The following is a 21,301-nucleotide window of genomic DNA, read 5'->3' on the forward strand; positions in this document are numbered from 1 at the left end:
TGTTTGATTTGCATTAACCCTGCCTCAGCCTTTGCAAACACCTTCTGTTTGTCTCCATGCAAGCCTCCCTCGGTCCCATACAGCTTGGCCCAGCCTGCAGAGCGGCCCTTATATTCACCATGGCTCCCTCCCTGCCACCTCCACCCCAGGAGCCTGGGCAAGTCCCAGCATCTGGGGTATGACCCTCCAAGCCCCCCTGGAGGACCATGGGGCTTGACCCTGGGAGCACACTGGGAACCTGGGCTGGGGTCCACAGATGGGACCGAAGGGCCCAGGGCTGGGGATGGGGCTGCAGCTGGACGGGGCTGGGGCAACTCCTTGCTGGCCTTAGGCCCGTGCTCTGTGCAGTGCGGCCAAGTCCTGCCCTGCCAGCGGTCCCTGGGTTCACAGGAGCCCCACAAGCCTGGGCGGCCCCCCGCACCAGGACACGCCCCTGTGGGTGTCCGCTGCTTCTCTGGGTGGGGTGGGGTCAGGGCTTCAAAATGAGGACCTCCCCCACACACTCCGTTTAAGGCGCTTTAATCGTGGGCTTCCTTTAAACAAAACAGACGCTGCAGCTTTTCTGTGGCAGCTCCAAGGCAGGCAGCGTGGGGCAGGCAGCGTGGGGCAGGTGTCACCGTGCTCCCGTCAGCGAGAAGGCAGTTCTGGGCTCTCGCTGCTCCACCAGCCCCGTGGGCCGGCACGGCAGGCACACAGGCACAGGCAGGCGGCCACACCCGGGGCGCGGGCCCGTGTCCCCAGCTAGCCAGGGAGCTGAGGGCACAGGCTGGCGCTTTCTTGCTTGGTGCCTTGGAGGCTCTCAGCAGGCTCCCACCTCTCTCCAGGCCTCAGTTTCCCTAGCGGACAGGTGAGGCACTAGGCTAGCGGGTGGTCTTGGCCAGCAGCCCAGCAGGCTGGCGACTGCCAGGGAGCCCCAAGAGCAGCTGCCAGGACAGGCCACTGGAGCAAGGCCAAGAGGACTCCTCCCCAGTCCCAGACCGTCTAGGGAGGCAGCTCCCCAAAAATCAGCAGCAGGACAGGATGCAAGGCAAGGACAGCCCAGCAAGAGGGCCAGCGGGCAGGGCGCCACCCGGGGTCACACAGCGCACCCCTATGGGTACCGAGGAAAGCGGACAGATGAGGGCAGGGTCAGGGGGCACCCAGGCAGAATCCCACGCTCTGCTCCACCCTCTCCTGGGCAGCGGGTCCTAACTTGGTCACCCCCCACCACAGAGAGCTCACCACCTCCACAGGAGCCCCTGTGCCCCTGACCCTGGCTGCAGGCCCTTGCCCTGCCCCAGAGGAGCCCAGGGGCCAGGCCTCCCTCCCAAGCGCCCTGCAGTCAGCCCACCTGGCCTCTGACCTGCAGACCAGCTCTGGGCCTGCCCCTCCCTTGCCAGCGGCCAGAGGGAGCGGCCCTGAGGTGCAGGCAGCCCCGGACCGCCCCACTTGGCTCCGACAGCTCAGGATGGTCCTTGTGCTCCCAGCAATCTCTGGACTTGGGCCCTGGAAGCCTGGCTCCCCACTGCCCCCACCATAGCCCGCATGCCAAGGGCCTTGGGTCCCCCCAACCCATGGCTTCCACCCGGAGGGCAGAAATGGGTCAGGGTGTCTATGTCACCCATCGCGTGCTCAGCGTGGGATCACAGAGGGACAGCAATAACAGGGGAAGGGAAGGGGGCCGAGCAGGGCAAGGGGCTGGGTTGGTCACAAGGCTACTCCAGCTCAGAGAGCCCATCCTGGCCAGCCTGTCCTGTACTCTCTGCCCCCTGGCAGGTGGGGACGAGTGGGCAGCTGCCCCAGTTGGTGGCTGGCGGGGAAGGAGTGGCGGTCATTGGTCTTTGACCACATTGCTGAGACCGCTCTCGGCCCGGAGGAGCTGGCTGCTGGCCTCGTTGTAGGCAATCCAGTGCTGGAGGTCTTCCGGCAGCTCCGGGGGCTCCACCTGTGGGGGCGAGGGCAGGGGGGCAGTGAGGCTCCCCTCTCAGGTCCCCCCATCCTCCTGGGGGCTCAGTGTTTAAGATTCCCTCATCCGAGCTTCCAAGACACCACTATCCTTCCTCGGGCCTGTGTCTCCCACGGAGCCACACCTGAGCCCTCCGTGTGTCCCCAGAACTCAGGTGGAAACCTCTAGGCCAGCTGGCTGGAGGGGCAAAAGGAGACGGGAGATGAAGAGGGCCAGAGGCCTTGGGAGTCAGACCCAGCGGGGGGTGGGGTGGGGCAGTGCGGGCAGGGGCTGGCTGTGACCCAGGCCCCCCTCTCTCCCTCCCGCTCTCTGGCACAACCAGAAGCTGAGCTTGCCCTCCCAGGTCCGCTCCGGGCCTGACCACTGCACACGGCCGCTTGCTCACTGATGTGTGATGCAGTGGCAGGCGAGATGCAGGGCCGGGCCTGGGACTGTCAGAGCCCTCGCAGACTAGCTTTAGGAGTCCCCAGGGATGAGGCGACAGCCACAGGCAAGTGCCCGCCCACCTCAGCACATCCAGGACGCGGGGTGGAGGGCCTCAGAAATGGGGCCCCGCGCCCCTGCAGACAGGCAAGCTGACTTGGCACAGGGCAAGTCTGGATTCGGGCTCTGCTCCAGGCCCAGGTCCCGCTCTCAGGAGCGCCCTCCACCCGGGCCAGCTGTCCCCCCAAGGCCACGCCAGCCCTTCAGCATGTGGGGGCCCTGGCTGCTGGGCTTGGCCGGCCCCACACCAACCTGAGACTCCATCTGGGACTTCCCGGGGCTCAGCATGGAAACCGGGTGACTCCTGGCCATCCCCGGCCCTCCTGTCCCAGGCTGGGCGTCCACGTGGTGTCCCTGCCCTGCGTGTTGTCAGCCCCCTCCCCCATCAGCCCTCGGGGCCCTGCAGCCCGTGCCTGGCCACAGCTCTCAGCCATCCACTTACAGCCTGGATGGCCCCTCCCTCCCAGCCTCCTGACACAGAAAGGGACACACAGAGCATCTCTGGCCCCAGGGGACGGGGGAAGACCCAGGCTCACAGGAAACAGAGGGAGCGGTGTGTGTGGCCCACCATGCAGCCTCGGGCAGTGCCCGTCCCTCTCCGAGCCCAGTTCCCTGCTCTGATGTGGGAAGAGCTGGTCTCTCACCACTCAGGGGAGGCCGCGTCCCTCTTCTTCTCAGAGAGGGCAGCGTCCCGCCTGAGGGCACCCCGGGGTCAGGACAGGCCCTGGCTTGGGCTCGGAGGCCCCAGGCTAGTTTTCAGGACCTCGCCCACAGCAGGGTCTGCCCTGGGAACCACCACGTCAGCGGCACTGGGCTGTCCCGAGGGCCTGGCCCTGAGCTCTGGCGCCGCAGTGCTGTGCCAGGCGGAGCAGGCCCTGGGGAGGGGCCTTAAGCCCCAGGCAGCAGCCCGGCCTTTGTCTCCAGCTGGAAAAACCAGCAAGGCCCGTGGCTCCCCAGGGCGCAGTCCCCCAGCACCAAACCCAGGTGATGGTTTCCCAGCCCCTCAGCTCTAAGCTGTGTGAAAGGGGGTCTCAGGTTCCTGAGAACTCCCAGCAGCTTCGTCTCCCTGGCAACACCCCCCCCACACACACACTGTGTTCCGAACCAAGGACCAGAGAGGGTAATTCCGCACTCTGAGAGACAGCGCTCAGGCTGCTGGGAGAGGCCGGGGCTGGGCTGCCCTGTTCTGGAAAAGGAGCCGTGCGGGGCTGGGTTAAGGAGCGGCAGGAGAGGGGCAAGCCCAGTCCAGTTACAAAGAGCTGATTCTGGCGCCCTGGGGGCCCCCAGGGCCAACAGCATCCATGAAGGAGGCCGTGGGCTCAAAGGAAAGAGCGGAATGGTATGCAGAAGGGCAGGGGCACCCCAAGAAATTGGACCTTCACGGCGAATGGGGCAAGGCCCAGGCGTCCCCGGGGCCCTGCGGGGTCGCGCACAGGGAGTGCGGGCTCTCACCCTGCGCTTGCACAGGTGCTGCACGACACGCTCCGGCGAGGCGCCCAGCACGTGCTGGCGGGAGCGCAGCAGCGCGCACACGAAGCCGTCCCGCAGGCTGATGAAGCGCGCCTCCACGTAGAAGGCGCGGTCGTCCCAGCCCAGCAGGCGGGTGCGCACCTCGAAGGGCTCGAGCAGGCGCAGCGAGCGGCGGTAGCGCGCGCACGACGCGGCCAGCACAGCGCGCGCCCCGAGCGCACGCAGCGCCTCGAGCACGCCGCAGCGGGCCAGGTGCGCGGCCCGCGCCACGTCAGCCTCGCGCAGGTAGCGCGCGTTGTTCATGTGCAGCAGCAGGTCCAGGTCGGAGGGCAGCACGCGGCCCGCATAGCGCTGCTCGGCCAGCAGGTCGCGGACGCGCGGCTGCAGCAGGCGAGCGCGCAGCACGGCGCACGGCACACGCACCAGGTACCATCCGTCCAGCAGCGCGAAGTAGGCGAGCGCCAGGGTCAGCAAAGGCACGAGCAGTCCCAGCATCGCGACGGAGCCCGCGGCGCCGGTGTCAGCCGGTGCGCGCTCCGCTGCTGCCGGCCGCTGCCAACCCCGGAACCGGCGAGCGCAGCACGGTGGAGCGAACCACCTCACGAAGCCGGCAGAGGGGTGAACGCGCCCGAGGCCGCCGGCGCTGGAGGCCGCAGCCCCGCCTGCCGCCGCGGGCACCCCCGTGCCCTCATGGTCCGTCCCGTCCCGCCCCGCCGCGGGCGCCGCTGCTGCGCTTTCCTGCGCGGGCGGGGCCCAGGGCAGCGCGCGGGGCGCCACAGCGGCACCTGGCGGTCGGGCTCCGCGCTGCAGGAGCGCCCGAGGTCGCCCGCAGGGTCTCTACCCCGCCGGGGGCGCTGCCCGGGGCGGCTCTCCTCGCCCTGGCGGGCGTGGTCTGGCCCTGGAGATCCGGCCCCTGAGCTCAGCAGAGGCAAAGGGCACACAGCGCGTATTCGGTCGCGGCAGCGGGACTTGGCAAGAGAAATGGACACAGCTGGTCCCCAGGGGGCTCAATGGAGACTCTACCGGAAGCTGACCCTCCTCTGCTCCAGAATCCCCACGGGCTCCCCACTTTCAAAGGGCGACACCCCTAAAGGGTATGCGGCGGACTTAGGGCGCATCACAGTCTGACCCCATTACATCTTTTCAGCCCCAGCCTGTAGCCTCATTACTCCTCCCCGCCCACAGCCATCTCTGCCCCCCAAAGACCCTCATAACCCTAAGCTTGTTCCCAAGTATTCCCACCTTTTGCCCCTTTAGAAACAGCAGCAAATAACGTCGGGGGGGCGGGGAGGCAGTGACTGGAAATGACTCAGCAATGGATTCAAAAGGGCCTTGCACTTGGGACGCTCTGGGGCTTGCCCTCTTCTCTGCAGCGCGGCCAGGCCAGCTCTCCAGCTGGTCCCCAGGGCTCCCAGTCACAGCGTTTGCCAGAGGCCTGGGAGGGCGCTGGAGTCCGGGGGCGGGGAGGGGCGGCGAAGGAGCTCCGGGGAGATGCTCTGCCGTTGGCCGGTGGCTCTGAGAACACACGCCGGGGAGCCCGCTCCGGGCCTATGCTCGGGTGCCGGGTTCTTAGCCTCCCCGTCAAAGGAGCAGCTTTTCTGGCAGCCCCACGCCACGGCCCCACGCTGGCTCCCCAGGCTGCCCTGTGGCCGGCCGGGGTCTCACGTGACTGCAGGGCAGAGCCAGCAGGCGGCAGGGGGGGAGACAAGCTGCACGGTCACAGGTGGGCAGCAGTACAGGGGACCTCAAGGCAGCTTTCTGAGGTTTCGGCTGGCAAGGTGCGGGGGGTCGGGGGGGCTCCATGGCCAACTTGGCGGCCCAAGGGCCGGGCAGGTCCCTATCTCCAGCCCGGAGCCAGGCTGCGCCCTCCACTCCCTCTGTCCTTGTTCCGCTTCCTGAAGGCAGGGGTCACTGTCCCCACCCTCAGCTGCTTCTCGACCACCCAGGACGCAGTCCCAGCTCCACCTGCGCCCATCTCAGGGTGGCCAGCGAGCGGCGACCACCAGCTGGAGACCCAGCCGCTCCTTGAGTCCTTCAGTTAAGGGGGAGGGCGCTCCCTTGGGTAGAAGCATGCGGCCCTCCTGGGGCTCTTGGGCTGCGGTGAGGTGACAGGTCTTGTCACAGATGTGTCAGCATGAACTGAGGTGTGGGCTGCAGACAGGGGGCCGCAGGTGGGGGCCATGCTGGCACTCGGGTTGCCCCTCGCCCCAGTTCCCACGGCCAGCCCACACCTCTGTGTCATCTTGATCCAGGGTTCAAGGTGAGGTGGGAGCTGCCCGAAACAGGAGGGACCGATCGGCCCCTTGGCCTCCCACACTGCCCAGGGGGGCTGGGAGATGGAGCCCACCTCCCAGGGCTCAGCCGTCCAGCAGCGTCGTCGCCCCAGCGTGCCTCAGGGCCCGCTTTTTGGGGTGAATCAAGGCGGAGGGAGGGGCGAGACGAAGGTCGGAGACGCCGTCTCCCCTGGAGCCTGCGTCTGCCCAGCCCCTGCCGGGCACAGCCCTTCCTCAGAGGTTGAGAGCTGCGTCAATGTCTGCCAGTCTGACTTGCGGCGAAGCGGCGGCCCTAACGCCATGCTTCTGAAACGGGCGCGCCTGCGTTGCAGGGGCCGCTTGACAACGCTTGGTGACATCTCCAGTTGTCCCCGCTGGGGGAGCTACTGGCTCCCAGGAGGTGCTGCGTGCACGCTGCTCACCACCCTGCAGGGCCAGGGATGCTCCCCGCGGGGCCATCGGCCCCAGGGCCAGGTGAACTGCAGGACAGGGACCATGGGTGTGCACACGGGACCGTGGGTGTGGAGGGACGGGCACGACACCAAGCAGGGCTCTTCTTGAGCCTGAGCAGCTGGTGCGCTGCCCGCTGGCCTCGGACTGCTGGGGACCCACCACTCCTTCCTTCTCCTGATGTCGCCCTGTGGCGCAGGCGTGCCTGTCCCACCGCTGCACCGGGGAGCACATGGCTTGTGGGCGAAAAGGGGGCCCCAGACTGAAGCTGATGGGCACAGGGGGGCCGGCCTGGCAGGCCCTGCGAACATGGAGACCGGGGTCAGCATGTGGGACAAACGTCACCAAGAGTGGATACCGGCGGGTGGCCTGTCCTTGCCTGCAGCTTCCTCAGCAGAGGTCAGTCCTGGCCTTAAGCAAGCCTGCAGGGGGTGTTTCTGCATCCAGGACAACTCAGGGCACAGCCACCGCCCGGAGTGGGGGGCCACAGAGCCCCTCACTCACCCCGTTCCCACACTGTCCCTGTGCGGACGGTCCTGTTAATGTTGCCAGTCCTGTCCCCACCGCTGGAGGAGCAGCACTCGGCTCTGCGCCTCACTCCTGACCCAGCCCCAGGGACGGACGGCCCTGCTTTGCTTTCTCCGCCTCCCTCTCTGCTGCCCCAGGACTTGGGGTAACCCCTCACACCTCCTCCTCTGGTTCTAATGTAGAAAATAAGCTGCAGAACGGCCGTTCTCTGGAGCATTTTCTCAGGCCATTGTGGTTTTGTTTCCCGGCAGACAGTTAGGCTCAAATAACCTCACTCAAGCCTCTACGGGCTTGGAGGCGGCTTTAGAACCAGGTTCCCAGCTGGAGGGGAGCCAGCCAGGCAGGAGTCTCTGCCGAAGTCAAGGTCAGAGCTGGATGGTGTTTAGGTGAGGGTTCAGTGGGACACACCCTCAGCCCCTCCTTCCCTCTGCTCTGCGGTCACCTCTTGGGACTCCAGATTTTCCTGTTCTGTCCTGGTCCCCTTGGGCCCGGAGCAGCTGGAGATCGGGCCAGGGCAGTTCAGAGCTCTGGCGTCCCTGCTGCAGCCGCAGAGGACTGGCCCCAGGGGGAGGCAGGCCCTGCTGGGAGCACCGCGACCCCCGGAGGGCCTGGCCCACGGACCACTGCAACCTCCTGGGGTCCCACGTGGCTCCAAGCCTGAATAATGTCCCCATTTCGCCAGCTGGTTGTATGCTTCCCAAGCTCCTTCAGCCTGAGCCCCTTCCTTGCTGTGAGAGACTCTTCACCCCAAGGCCCTCCCCCCAGGGCCTGGCTGGCAGGCTGTCCCCACCCTAGGCCTCCAGAGCCTAAGGGACATGCTCGGCTTGGTCCAGTGCCACCTCCAGGCTACCAGCTGCAGGTGAGGGACACAGTGCCGGCCCCAGAGGACACAAGTGGGTGCTCTTCCTTGTCCTCCTCTCTTGCTGACCCTGCCCTCTCTACTGAGTGGACTCAGTCCTTGAGGCCAGGCCAGAGGGTCCCAGAGGGATGGTGGGGGGCTTGGGGGGCCCCATACATCTTGTGGGTCTGTGCATGTGGTCCCATGTTCACGAGGTGCCAGCAGACGGTCACACACAGGGATGCAGCTGGGCTTCCTGGGACAACACTGCTGTCCCAGGAGACCCATTAAGGGATGGTCCTGGGCTCCAGTCCCCTTCATGCGCCCCAGTTTCCTGTCTGCCAAGCATGTCTAACTGTGGCATGCCCAAGTCCCAACACAGAACCAGGAGCAACCAGGCGGTGGCTGTTCTGACCCACGGAGTTTTGGGATGCATTGGCACACATCAGTCATGGCTGATATGGGGGCTCAAAGCAGAGGCAAAGCTAAGGGAGGAGGCCACTGTGAGACCAAGCAGGGACGGGACTGTGGGGGGTGGGGGACAGGGCAGCCATCGCTCCGCTCCTGGCCTCCTGGGTGTGGGGTGTAAGGGACACAGAGCGACATGGTGGGCTTGCCTGCGTGCCTGGGAAGCTGCCTGTCCCCGAGACGGGCGTGTGCAGTGGTGTGGGGCTGGGCAGCAGGAGTGCAGGGTTAGGGATGCTGCTGCAGGAGGCCGTTCAAGAACTCCATGCAGGTGGGGGTGACACCTGGGGGTCAGAGTTTGTGGCCCCGGCAGGAGACGTGGACCAGGGAGCAGTCAGCCTTTGCTGGTATGTAAAGCCACGAGGACAGAGGCCGTGGCCAGGGTGGGTGTAGGCAGAAAGCGTCACGGAGTGAAGTGGGGGGGGGGTGCCGGGCCCTGGGGGCCCTGGGAGGGCGCGGAGGGGGGCTGCGCGCAACGCTCACCGTGCAGCACCGGACACAGGGCTTGCGCAGTAAACGAAGCGGTGGTTTATTCACGGATTTGCAGTCCGGGCGCAGCCAAACAAAGGGCGCGCGGAAGCTCGGAGGAGGCTGCTCTCACCCCAAGGCGAGTAACCCCCCTCCCTCCCCTCCCCTCCGTCTCCCCTACTGGACACTCGGGAGTCACAGTCTAACTAGCGATGAGCTCATGGGTAAGTTTCCTTTTCTCGCTGCCCACGCGCAGTTCCCAGGTGTGAGCATCGGCTAACCCCGTTTCCCAGGCGGTGAAACTCCGACCACCTGGGCCTCCAGCCCCTCTTGAAAGCCTTCTTAACCTGCTGGCCACGTTTCCCCAGGCGATAAATACGACGCCCTTCACGCTCTGGGTTAACTCTGTGCACGTCCCCAGCGCCCACTTCTAAGTTACAGTCGTTCAAGGCGACGTGTCCCTCTCGCTGCCGGCCGTTCCTTACGGGTCTGAGACCCACTGTCCGTCTGCCCCGAGCAGGGCGGAGGCGTCCGAGCCCGGTGTAGGTCCCTGCTGCTGCCGTGGCCGGCGACCATGCACGTGGTGGCTCCAAACCACGGACACTCGTTAACTTACAGCTCCGGCGGCCGCAGTCCGAGCCGAGTCTGTGCAGCTGAAGCCACGTGCGGGCAGGCTCGGTGCCCGGGAGGCCCCGGGAGGCCCCGCGCCCGGCCTCGCATCGGAGCCCGGGGGGACCTGGGGCGGCCCCGACTGTCAGGATGCTGTCGCCCTGCGGAGCCTGACTCACTCGCAGCTGCGAAGTCCCGGCCGCCGGCGCGGGGCAGTGTCCAGCCCGCCGCAGCCCGCCCCCGAGCCCCCACTCGCAGTCGTGCCCCGTGCCACTCACCCCGACTCACGGTCGCCGGGGTCTCCAGTCCAGCCCTCCTCCGGGTCCCCCGGCTCGGGAGCCTAGGGCTCACCCTAGACGTCACCACAGCGAGTTCTGGGCGAGGCTGCAGCTGAGCCAGAGGCCGGGCGGGAGGCAAGCAGCGCGGCGGGGGCCGTCACCGAGCGCGGGGCTCGGACCCGCCGCCTGAAAGGCCGGCCGCGCCCGGGGCGCAGCGGGCGCGCTCCCCTGCAGCTCCTTGCCCAGGCCCAGGACCGCCAGGGCCCCTCGTCTCTGATCCCGGGACCCCGGTTACCCCGCGCCCGTGCACAGACGGACACGCCGAGGCGCACAGCGCGCCCGGGCCAAGACGTTCGGGACCCCCTGGTCTCCCTACTCTCACCCGCGTCCCCACTGGCTCCTGCGAAGCCATAGAGAAGCGAGTCCTCCGAGGACGCCTAGAGCGTCCCGGAAGTGACGGGAGCGGTGGGCGTGGCCCGCGGGGGGCGGGACGCCAGCACTTCCGACGGCGGCGGCGGCGGCTCTGAGCCCGCAGGTGGGTGGGGATGGGCCTGGGGGAGGCGCGGGGGCCGAGCGGTCCTCCGTTCCCTTGGGCGGGCAGCGCCGCCGGGAGCTGCCCCGCAGGGACCCGGGCCGAGCCGCCAGCCCCGAGCCTTCCCTGCAGCCCTCGCTCCGAACCGGGCCGTGGCGCCCGATCCCGATCCCGGGGCCCCGCCTGCCCAAGCCGCCAGGCACCGAGGCACCGCCCTTCCCCGGCGGGGGCCCCCGCGGCCCGGACCTCCTGCTTCCCCTTCTGGCTCTCCTTTGCCCGCTCCTGCCTCCGGGGGGGTGGGGGGGACGCGTTCCAGAGCCCCCTGCGGCCGCGCGCGCCCCGCCGGCCCCTCGGGGACGCTCCGGGGCTGCAGGCGGCCTCCCTGCAGGACGCGCCCCGCCGCCGCCGCCCCGCCCGCGCCGCCCGCCTCCCAGACTTCATCTCCTCCTCGGTCCCCAGGAAACTTGCTTCTTGGCCGCTTCTCCCGACGAGCTCCCGCCGCCGCTGCGTCCCGGGCTCGCCGAGGACAGGCAGCGGCGCAGACGGCCCCGCCCGCTCTCCTGCCCCGGCCTCGGCCCCTTCGCCCCCGGCCCCCGAGGTTGCGGTCTTTCACTCGGGCGCGAGGGGCACCGTGTGTGCGCTGCCCGTGCCCGCGTGCCTGGGCGCCGGACCCCGCGGGTGCCCTGCCGTGTCACGCTGCCTTCTGGTTGAAGAAGCGGCTTCGGAAGTGACATCTGAGTCTCCCCTGTAAAGGGGGTGTTTGCTCCCCAGCCGCGCACCGTGGCTTCAGCCGTCGTGGGCCGCCCGCTCACACCCGCAGGTCCGCGGCGGGGCAGCGTCCCTCGGGGGCGCCTCTTCCGGGGGCCCCAGCCCTTCCTCCGGGGTCCGTGTCCTGCTGGCTTCACAGCAAACATCCCCCTGAAAGCGGACGATGCCTCTCCTTCCCGGGCCCCCGCCCCTCCGCGGCGCCTCCCCGCTCCGCAGACGGGGGCTGATCACAAGCGGCCGCCTGGCTCCGAGCAGCTCGGCGACGGCCGGGTGTGTGTTGGGGCTCTTGCTCCATTTGAAGAAACTTATCGGTTTCCTGAAGCTGTGATGTCCAGGGACCCCATTTTACGCTCCACATACGACTTGTCCTGTGACCTCACCAGCTGCTTCAAGCTGGAAGAAGCAGCCAAAGTGAGGGCTTGGGGGGGGGGGGAGCCAGGCCTTCCACGGGGGCGTGGCGACGGGTGGGTGGCAGGTCGGACAGCTGGCTGGGGGGGGGACACAGGGTGGTCAGTGTCGGGGCCACAGCTCTTCAGTCCTTGGCAGCTGGAGGACGTTGGGGTTTTATGGGCCTGTGACTCTCAGGCCGCCCTGGGCCAGCAAGGACATGTCTGCTACGCCCTGTAGCCAGCTCAGTGGTGCAGGGAGGTGTGTGGGAGCTTTTGGGAAATTGTTTTAAAAGGACGGAATTGTCCAGCTGGAAGGGACTGTGATGGCTCAGGTCACTTGGTAGAAGCTGGAAAGACCCAGCGTGGCCGGGCACAGAGCTGGGCGGCCCGGGGCGCGGGGTCAGCTGCAGCGCCCGGCGTGTGCAGGTACGAGGCTGTGCTTACGGGCAGCCTGGGCCACGCTCCGTGACACTGGTCTCTGTCCCCCTCTGCTTTCCAGTTCCTACTCACGGTGCCTGGGAAACAGCACTTCCAGCCCTGGAGGGCGGCCCCCTGACTCCCATGGTGCTGCCAGCTAGCCGGAGCCAGCTCCTGGGGTCCCTCTGCTCCGATCTGTGGCTGAGGGGAGAAGCTGCCACCGTCCTGTGGAGAAGGCCACCGTTTCAGCAGCGTGGAGCAGCGCAGGGGGCCGTGTGACTGGAGAGGCCCAGGCGCCGGCCACGGTGCCAAGAGCGGAGGACAAGGGACAGCTGAGGCAAGAGGCTGCTGGACCTGGGGAGGCTCAGAGAGGGATCACCAGGCGGGCAGGCGGGAAGGCTTCCAGCTGCGGTGCGTGTCCCCCGCCCGCCCGCCACATGGCCTCCAAGCAGGCTGCGGGGAGGGGCCCCCGGGAGAAGCGCAAGAGGGTGGTGCTGACGCTGAAGGAGAAGATGGACGTCTGCGCCCGCCTGGAGAAGGGTGAGAGCCGGAAGGCGCTGATGCAGGAGTACAACGTGGGCATGTCCACGCTGTACGACATCAAGGCCCACAAGGCCCAGCTGCTGCGCTTCTTCGCCAGCTCCGACTGCAACAAGGCCCTGGAGCGGCGGCGCACGCTGCACACGCCCAAGCTCGAGCACCTGGACCGCGTCCTGTACGAGTGGTTCCTGGGCCGGCGCGCCGAGGGCGTGGCCGTCTCGGGCCCCATGCTCATCGAGAAGGCCAAGGACTTCTACGAGCAGATGCAGCTAACCGAGCCCTGCGTGTTTTCTGGTGGGTGGCTGTGGCGTTTTAAGGCCAGACACGGCATTAAGAAGCTGGACGCGTCCAGCGAAAAGCAGGTGGCCGACCACCAAGCGGCCGAGCAGTTCTGTGGCTTTTTCCGTAGCTTGACCGTGGAGCACGGCCTGACTCCGGAGCAGGTGTACAACGCGGATGAGACCGGCCTCTTCTGCCAGTGCCTGCCCGGCCCCAGCCCCGAGGCAGGGTCGGTGCCCGGGGGCAGGCAGAGCAGAGACAGGCTCACTGTCCTCACGTGTGCCAACGCCACTGGCTCCCACAGAATCAAGCCCTTGGTGATAGGGAAATGTAGTGGCCCCCGGGCTTCCAGAAGCATCCAGCACTTGCCCGTGGCCTACCGGGCTCACGGGAACGTGTGGGCAGACCGGGTGGTTTTCTCTGACTGGTTCCATCACATCTTTGCCCCCTCGGTGAGGGAGCACTTGCGATCCCTGGGTCTGCCCGACGACAGCAAAGCTGTCCTCCTGCTGGACAGCTCCCGGGCCCGCCCGCAGGAGTCCGAGCTGGTTTCCGAGAACGTTTTCACCATCCTCCTGCCCGCTAACGTCACCTCCTTGATCCAGCCCATGGACCAGGGCATCCGCCGAGACTTTGTGAGAAATTTCATCAACCTGCCTGCCGCGCTGCAGGGCGCCCACCCGCGCTACACCATGAGTGACGCCATCTGCAGCGTGGCCCGCGCTTGGGACGCTGTTCCCGGCCCTGTCTTCAGCCGGGCCTGGCGGAAGCTGTGGCCCGCGGCCGCACTGGCCGAAGGCTCCTCTTCCGAGGAGGAGCCCGAGCGCCGCGGGGCCAAGCCTCACGACCAGACCTTCGCGCACGTCCTGGAGCTCGGGAGAGAGGTCAGGTCTCGCCCCAGCAGCAGGCTGCTCGGGAGCGTGACTGCCGCGCCGGCGGGGCTGGAGGTCGGAGGCGCGCGCCCGCCCGAGGGCCCGCCGGGGTGGGCAGAGAAGCAGCGCGGGGCCGAGGCCGGCAGGGACGGTGCGGAGGCGGCCTGGGAGCGGGCCGCAGCGGCCTTTGACGCGGTGCTCCGCTTCGCCGAGGTGCAGCCGTGCTTCACGGCGCCCGAGCTGGGGCAGCTGTGCGCCCTGCACGCCGTGTTCACGCGGCAGCGGCAGGGGCGGCGGCGGCCGGCCCTCGGGGCCGTGGTCAAGCTCGAAGGGCCCCTGGAGCGTCGGGGGGGCTGTGCTGCCTTGGGCTGCTCCCCGTCCCCTGTGGGCGAGGACTGACGGCGCCCAGCAGTGTGGCCGCGTGGTGCGCGGTGGCTGGAGCTGTCCGGGGGGCGTGGGTGCCGAGACACGCGCAGCCCCTCATGTTTGCCTAACCTGTGTCACCAGTCACGTCCCGTGAGTGTGAGGAGATATTCTGGAAGGGCCACCAAACCTAAAACATCCCAGAGCCTCCCGGGGCTGGAGCCCGGGGCGGGCGGGCAGACTGTGGGCTCGTGCCCGCTGGCAGAACCTGGCTCTGGCCGAGCGTAGGGTGTCTTTGTCCCGGAGGAGAAAAGCCAGCACTCGGGCCAATCGGTGGCAGTATCTGCTGCCACCGGACAGGCTGGCCGGTCCCTAGGTCCCCCTCTCCCACCCCTCACAGCTCGGTCTCTTAGTCTGGTGGCTGTGCCTGTGTTAGGTGGGCCCCAAGGGCAGGCCACCGGGGTCTGGGGCTCAGCTTATGACCTCAGGTCAGCAGAGTTCCTGCCTGTGTCTTCATAGGCAACCTGTCAGCCTGTTAAGATGTCCCCACTTTTGGTGTGACCTCACTTAGAGGCAGGAGACTTCCCTGAAAGTCCCTCCATGTTCCCAGCACTCCCTCTGGTTCAGCCCAAGACGTGGGCCACCCGCCGGCAACCTGGTTGAACGGCTTCAGTAAAGCAGCAGGAACATCGGGCTGGCCTGCCCCTCGCTGACAGGGACCATGGCTCTGCGCTGTTCCCGGTGTCTGGGCTCGGAGCCCAGAGCCCCCCGGTCCCTCGTTCCCCAGAATTCACATTTCACGGCCTCTACACGCGTACCTATCGATCAGGCCTTCAGACGTGAGTCTGCGGTTTGCATGTATGTAACAAAGACAGGAACACATACCACTCAGGTTTCCAGCAGTAGTGGAACTTCTGTTTCAGCTCTTCACGCCCGAGTGAGACCTGGGGGCAGCTGACGTCCTGGCTGCCTTTGGGGGGCGGTGCGTGGGGAGCGCAGCAGCTCCTGTGTCTCGTGGCTGGCTCCCGGGTGTCCATGGGCGCCGCGGGGCCTGCAAGCCCAGGAGGGCCGGCAGCACGGCTCACCCGCCCGCGCACGAGGCGGTGCCGCTCTGTCTTCACTGCTCTGCCCTGGAGTGCCACCCCCTGCTTGAGGTCCCGTCGTGGCCGCTGAATGGACACCGTTGTCATCATTTGTTGTCCATCTGTCTGGAAGACCGTGGTTCCCGTGAGAGCCGCGGGAGTGTGAGTGACCACAGCTCTCCAGACGCCACGTGGCCGCCGCTGCTGGCCGGACACCGCGTGGCCGCGGCCGCGTGTGCGAGGCCTGCGAGGGAGCCCGTGGCTTGACCGTGCCTGGTCGCTCCGTGCTGTCATCGCTTCCTTTGCACCTGGGGCCCCTTGTCCTTCTGTGTCATTTTGTGTCACTTCTGACTTGTGTCCCTGTGCCGTTGAGTCGCAGCTGCGTGAGGTGTGATAGGAAGTTAGGTGCGGAGACTGACGGGTGCGCCCAGCGGCTCTTCGCCTGCGGGACTTCGCCTGGTGGGTGGGGTCCCTGTCCGCCTGGACCCCAGACCGCTGGCGTGGGTCCTGCCCTCGCGAGCACCCCCATCCTGGCATGTTGTGGCTGATCAATAAATGCCGTCCGTGAACCAGCGGAGCAGCGTCTGTCCTTGGGGCCACTTCCAGGGCCAGTGCGTGGCTCTGGCTCACACCCGGGTGCTTCAGGCGGGGGGAGGGCTCTTGGGGTGCGGATGCTGGCGGACCGGGGCCCGGCAAGGCTGTCCCGTGAGCTGTGCACCCGGCCCCAGGGAGCGCCTGCGCCCCTCCAGCCCCCCAGGGCTCCTGTGGAGACGGCTGCACCTTTGAGCACCCACGCAGGGGCTCTGCTCCGCATACTGCCTCCGCGGCAGAGGCTCCGCCATCAGGAGGTTGGGCCCACTGGCCTGGATGTGACGCTAGAGCTGGTGGAACCATGTGGGACCCTGCCTCTTGGTCACCCCGCCAACCAGGTGGTGGCTGTAGACTGTGGAGCGGGGGCTGGAGCCTGTGCTGAGCGGGCACTGGCTTGCACCCCAGGGAAGGGCGCTCCATCGGCACCTTCTGTGTCTTGGGGCCTCTGGGCCAGGATTGGCTGTGCAGATGGACCCCCCTGCACCCCCACAGCCTCACAGAAGCCCAGGCGGTTGCCTTGTGAGCATGGACGGAGGTCAGCTGATGGACCGTGGGGTTGGTGTGGCCCCTGGGTGCCACCTCGGTGGCTTCTCCCAGACCAGGGGGCCCCCTCTGTTACCCCTTCTCTGGCTCTCCCCTTCCGGGGTCTCAGCCTGAGCCTGTGGTGGGACACCCTCTCTCCCCTCACTGGGTCGTCACCGCCTGGCCCTCACCTCCTGTCCCCCTGCTTCTTTCAGATCCTGCTGGAGAGGGCAGGGCAAGGTTCCTGGGCTTTGGGGGAGCCATGCCCATGGGCCCTGGGGTGACCAAGAGGTCAGACACGTCCTCGGGCGGGAGAGCTGCTGCCCCAGGGCCCGGCTCGGCTCTGGCTGGTGAGGGGGGCCGCAGAACTGGGTCCTGGGCAGCTGCAGCCAGGACAGGTGTGGGGGTGGCGGGTCCCCGAGGCCCCGTTCTGCCAGACCCACAGCATCCTCTGCCCCTGGAATGAGTCCTGCCCCATCTGGGGGGCGATACATTGTGGTAAAAGCCAGCCTGCTGCTGGCTGCTCTAATGAGGACACTCCAAATCTCTCATTTGTGGCCCTAAAAACAGGCCCCTGGCTCTCACTGCACCTCATTATTTAATTAAATGAACACTTGAAACAATGAGGTGGGGGTGGTGGCAGGCAGCTCGGAGGAGGGAGGAGCGGGGTGGGGACAAGCGGCTTCCCCGGGGCCCTCCCTGCCGGACCCCACCCCCACTGCCGACCCTGCGCGGGCCTCCCTCTCACTGCTCAGCCCGTCCCTCCTCAGGGGCCAACCTCATTTTATCCCTAAGAAGGAAGAGACCCCTGCACCCCTCCCTTGTCCCAGGTGCCCCCAAAGCATGCTCCCAGATGTTCTGTCCATCTGGGGGGGCCACCGGCACCACTATAAAGCCCCCCTTCACAGAGGGTCTTGCCACCAAGGGGTGCTGGCCAAGCAAAGAGCTGTATCCCCCGCTTTCCAAGGACAAGTCAAAACAAAAGCCACACACACAAAAAAACAAACTCCGACACTTGACGGCAGCTGAACAATTAGGTCAATAAAACAGCTTCTGCTCCTCGGGCTCCAAGCGCCGGTGGAGCGGCTTGTCCCAGGGCCGCCCGCCAGGGTCACGTGCCCGTGTGGCCTCTGCATTAGCGTTCACAGTGTGCGCCCTGCTGAGGCGTGGGTTTGGGGTTCTGTGCGCTGTTGGGGACCGGTGTGTGGCGGGGTCGGGGAGGCCGTGGCCCTGAGCAGCGGGGGGGCTGGCACGGAGCCCTTTGCAGAGTGAAGAAAAGTCCTGGAGTCAGACCGCAGTGACCGCGGCACTGTGAACGGGGTCCCCGGCGCCACTGACCTGCGCACACAAGGTGGTGAGAGTAGTGAGTTTTATGCTACGTGTGTTTTACCACAAAAAAAAAAAATAGCGAAACCCAAGGGGTCCCCCACGGGGACCTGGGGACTGGGCTGAGGGCAGTGGGGCCACCCAGAGACCAGCTCCATACAAGGCTCGGGGCACACCCGGCCCCCTCATCACACCCGCCTCGCCACTTCCCTCCAGCAGCCCTGGCAGGTCCAGCTGCCGCGAAGTTCAAGGAGGAGGGCCGGTGGGGAGGGGCGGGCAGCTCAGCCCGCCGATGGCCGGCTACCACCCCTCCCCGGGCTGTCTGCACCCCAGGCCAGCAGCTTGTTGAGTCCAGTGTGCTCATGGCCACCTGCTGGTGGCCGGCTTCCTGTCTGACTGGTGGACCTGGGCCACCCTCGAGGCCCCAGGACCACGGGAGGCCTGCTGGGAATCAGCCCAGGCAGTGTGGGGCCTCGGTCACCCTTGATTTGAAAAAAAAAAACCCGATAGTAAAAGGGCAGTTTTTAGTCACTTGGGGAAACGGAGCGTGGTTGGGCCTTCGATCCCATCAGGGACGCCGCGGAAGGCTGGAGGGCCAGGATGCTTGGTTGTGCTCCAAAGCCTTTGTCTCGCAGATGAATAACCGAGTCCTTACAGGTGAGCGGATGCGTGTGTGGGGCGGGCTCTGAACTGTTCCGGGAGGAAGCGGGGATGTGGGGAACAGCTGGGGGCCTCTCTTCAGTCTCCCCACCTGTGTGCGCTCAGTTCCCTCAGTACAATGCTCTCCCCCAGCCTGGAGGCGGGGCTGCCACCAGCCCCAGCCTCCTCTTCCCTCTGCCTGCTGCCTGCAGCACTGCTCCCGCTGGGCAGGTGCGTCAGGGCCGCGGAGCCCGTGAGTGACGCGCTTTGCGCGGAGACACAAAGGCCTCTTCCGCTGCAGAGGAGGCTCGGCAGGTACCTGGGAGGTGAGTCAGAGGCCGCCCAGCGGTGGTGAGTGCGCGCTGAGTAACAGTGACGAGTGACAGCCCTGGCAGCTGCCTCTGTCCCTCTGGACTCCCTGCTCTAAGGGAGGGAGGGGACTGGGGGGGGGGGAGGGCGGGAGGGGCGAGCTGGACCCAGGCACTGGGAGGGTCAGGCCAGGCCCCAGGACCAGGGCAGGCCCCTGCGCCCCACCGGGGGGGTCTGTGCTGGGCCAAGGCTCTGGTAGCCCGTGGGGTTCCGGGTGTCGGGGGCACGGCCCTCAGACCAGAGCCTGATTCTCTCCCATTAGGAGGAAACCCCTGTGTCCTTGGGAAGCTCACAGGCAGAGCGTGCCAGCCCTGAGTGGCCGCCATCCACCAGCCGTGGTGGGCCCTGGCCTCTGCCACCCCCCTGGAGGGCGGGCCCAGCCAGGAGGTGCGGGTGACCTCGGCGCTGTGGCTCAGGCCAGCTGCTCTGGGTCCCCCGAGAGATGCTGCCAGCACGAGGCGGTCAGAGCTGCTGCGGGTGCCCCAGGATGAAGGTGGGGGCACATGACCCCATGCCACCCGGGACGGACCATGGCGGCCACTACGGGGTTCTCTAGGAGGCCCCGCCCAGGGTCCCTGCCCTCGGCACAGCCAGGCTTGGGGGAGACATCCTGGCATGGCTGGTGTTCCAGGGGCCTGGGGGACATCTGGTGTCCTGTGTCCTGGGACTTGGAAGCCCCCCAGGGTGGACAAGAGGTGGTGGGAGTGGCTCAGGGGCAGGTGTGGCCCACAGCGCCCCACACCCTGGGCCAGCCTGCCTGTCCTCTACAGGGGCCCAGTCCAGGGCTGGTCGCCTACACCTGCGATAATTGCTGTCACAGCGGCCATTTCTCAGGCACCTCTGGACCGGCCCGTGGGCTCAGCCCCTGCCGCCCCCTCTCAGGCCCGTGCTGTGGTGAGCGCTGCCGCCCCACGGCCCAGCGACAGGTTCTCTTGGCCGCTCTGTGGTTTCATGTTGAGGGGACGGGAGGGGGGATGTCAGAACACAACATGGGCATGTCAGCAAGTGCTTGGAAATTCGTCCGACTGCTCTGCCGGGGTTCTCACAGGGACAGCAGCGTCTTTTTAGTGACATGATGTCTTGGCTGGAAACCAGGCTCCTCCTGGTGACATGGTGCCACCCCGCCCAGCCCTGGGGTCTGGGGGCTGCTCGCCGGCTGTGTGGTTTCTGACAGTTCCAATGACGTGGAATCTTCTAGAGACTTGAGGACAGGGCTCGTCCTGACTGCTGGTCCGGCCTGGCTGTCATCCACGAGTGGCACTCCTTGGAGCTGGTCCATGGGGCTGAGTGCAGGGGCGGGACCAGTCAGGCAGACACTGCCCCCAGAAGGCCAGGTGGCCAGGGGGACACATGCAAAGCTGTCACATCCTCTGACTAGGAGCGTGGGCTCCAAGCCTTACTGTGTCACAGTGATGACGGGACGGGGTTTGGACCCAGGGCCGCCTCCCCTGGACCCTACCTCTTCGTCAGCGAAGGGCGCTGGCAGCTGGCTGGCCAGTGGGCGTGTGGACGACAGATGTGGCAGCAGCAGTGTGGCAGTCATGACGCTGGTGCTGGGAGTCCTGGCGGCGGTCATAGCGGGGTGGGCGCGCAGTGGGCAGCAGGCAGTGACAGGCTGCTGTGAGGCTGGTCGTGGGCAGTGGAGGCCGGGCCTCACTGCTGGCGGTGGTGGTGGGGTCATGGCTGTGATAGTGGGCACGGGGGAGGTGACAGTCATGGCAGTAGTGGACGCAGCTGCTGGCGACAGGGTTTGCTGTGGTCTCAACATTCGTATCCCCGCAAATGCCTACGTTGCAGCCTCACCCCCAAGGCCATGGATCAGGAGGCGGGGCCTTTGGGGGAGTAGGTTGAGAGGGTGGGGCCCTCATGAACAGAATTAGTGCCCTCAGGGAAGACCCCACAGAGCCCCCCGCCATGTGCAGACCAGCGAGCGGTCTGCGGTCTGCAGCCAGGACGAGGGCTCAGCGCACCCTGACCCCAGATGCCCAGGCCCCGGCTTTGTGAGGAAGAAATGCGTGTTGTTGGAGCTCTGAGTGGAGCTTTGTGACCTCGCCTGAGGTGCTGGGGGCGGGGGGTGGTGGTGGCCGCAGGGCGGGGCAGGGGCTGTGACAAGGGTTATGGCAGCCGGTACGCAGGACACTTGGAATTCAGGTCAGAGCCTGAACCATGGGCCACAGGTCCCACGTCAGTGCCTCCTGCTGGGGATGCAACTGGCTAGCGACCCACAGCTCCTGCACGGGGCACGGGAGCCGCAGGCCTGCCAGGAGCCCCTGTCTGGGTCTGCCTCCGGCGCCCCCAGCTCCTGGCCAGCACATTGTGGAGACACCAGGTTCCCGCGGCCTCCCGGCGTGGCCTTTCCTTGTGTTGGGAATGGTGCCATGTCTGCCAGGCCCAGGGAGTGGTCTCACTGCGGGGGGTGGGCCGTGAGCCAAGGCCTGTGTCTCCTTGGCCCCCTGGCCGGGGCTGAGACGTCTGGGGGGAACGGCTCCCCAAGCTGCTGCGGCCACAGGTTGCTCAGCTGATGAATGTGCTCTGATGACGGGCCCCCGTCAGCCACCTGGGTGGGCTCCCAAAGGTCCTCAGTGGGTGGGCGGGTGGGCTGCAGAGGGAGGAGGGCCTGGGCGGGAGGCAGCGTCCAGGGACCCAGAACCCCTGCTCTGCCCAGCTCGCAGGGAGGATCTGCATCTCCCTGCCTCGGGCGTGGTAACCTGAGTCCCCAGGGCCACAGCCAGTGTCTGGGGGGTGTGGCCTCCTCCCCGAGGCCCCCAGATCCACAGGCCCCGCCCAGACCCCCGTCACGGGGCA

The 21,301-nt window shown here is 67.0% G+C and overlaps 2 protein-coding genes and 1 long non-coding RNA gene across 4 annotated transcripts; 1 reads left to right on the forward strand and 2 right to left on the reverse strand.

Annotated features, from left to right (window-relative positions):
• Nucleotides 1-503: 503 nt before the first annotated feature.
• On the reverse strand, nt 504-9,839 carry THEM6 (thioesterase superfamily member 6). Of its 2 annotated transcripts, none has more exons than XM_090283308.1 (2): nt 3,881-4,650; nt 504-1,924 (listed from the first exon to the last, which is right to left on the reverse strand). In XM_090283308.1, the coding sequence occupies exons 1-2, from the start codon at nt 4,391-4,393 to the stop codon at nt 1,811-1,813; spliced, it is 627 nt and encodes a 208-aa protein (XP_090139434.1). In that variant the 5' UTR covers nt 4,394-4,650; the 3' UTR covers nt 504-1,810. The 2 variants fall into 2 exon arrangements, 1 of the variants encoding a protein (XP_090139434.1); XR_016512338.1 differs by lacking the exon at nt 3,881-4,650 and adding an exon at nt 9,808-9,839 and having other exon boundaries at nt 1,859-1,924.
• Nucleotides 9,840-12,303: 2,464 nt separating this feature from the next.
• JRK (Jrk helix-turn-helix protein) lies at nt 12,304-15,263 on the forward strand. Its single transcript, XM_090283306.1, has one exon. It carries the CDS (start codon nt 12,351-12,353, stop codon nt 14,001-14,003), a length of 1,653 nt encoding a protein of 550 aa, XP_090139432.1. The 5' UTR covers nt 12,304-12,350; the 3' UTR covers nt 14,004-15,263.
• Nucleotides 15,264-19,535: 4,272 nt separating this feature from the next.
• Nucleotides 19,536-20,435, reverse strand: LOC150003931 (uncharacterized). The gene is made up of 2 exons (XR_016512339.1): nt 19,956-20,435; nt 19,536-19,779 (listed from the first exon to the last, which is right to left on the reverse strand). It is a non-coding gene; the product is annotated as an uncharacterized LOC150003931 (long non-coding RNA).
• Between the last annotated feature and the right edge of the window lie 866 nt (nt 20,436-21,301).

The sequence above is a fragment of the Furipterus horrens genome, unplaced genomic scaffold, assembly GCF_987537825.1.
Source record: "Furipterus horrens unplaced genomic scaffold, mFurHor1.1.pri manual_scaffold_7, whole genome shotgun sequence".
Classification (NCBI taxonomy): domain Eukaryota; kingdom Metazoa; phylum Chordata; class Mammalia; order Chiroptera; family Furipteridae; genus Furipterus; species Furipterus horrens.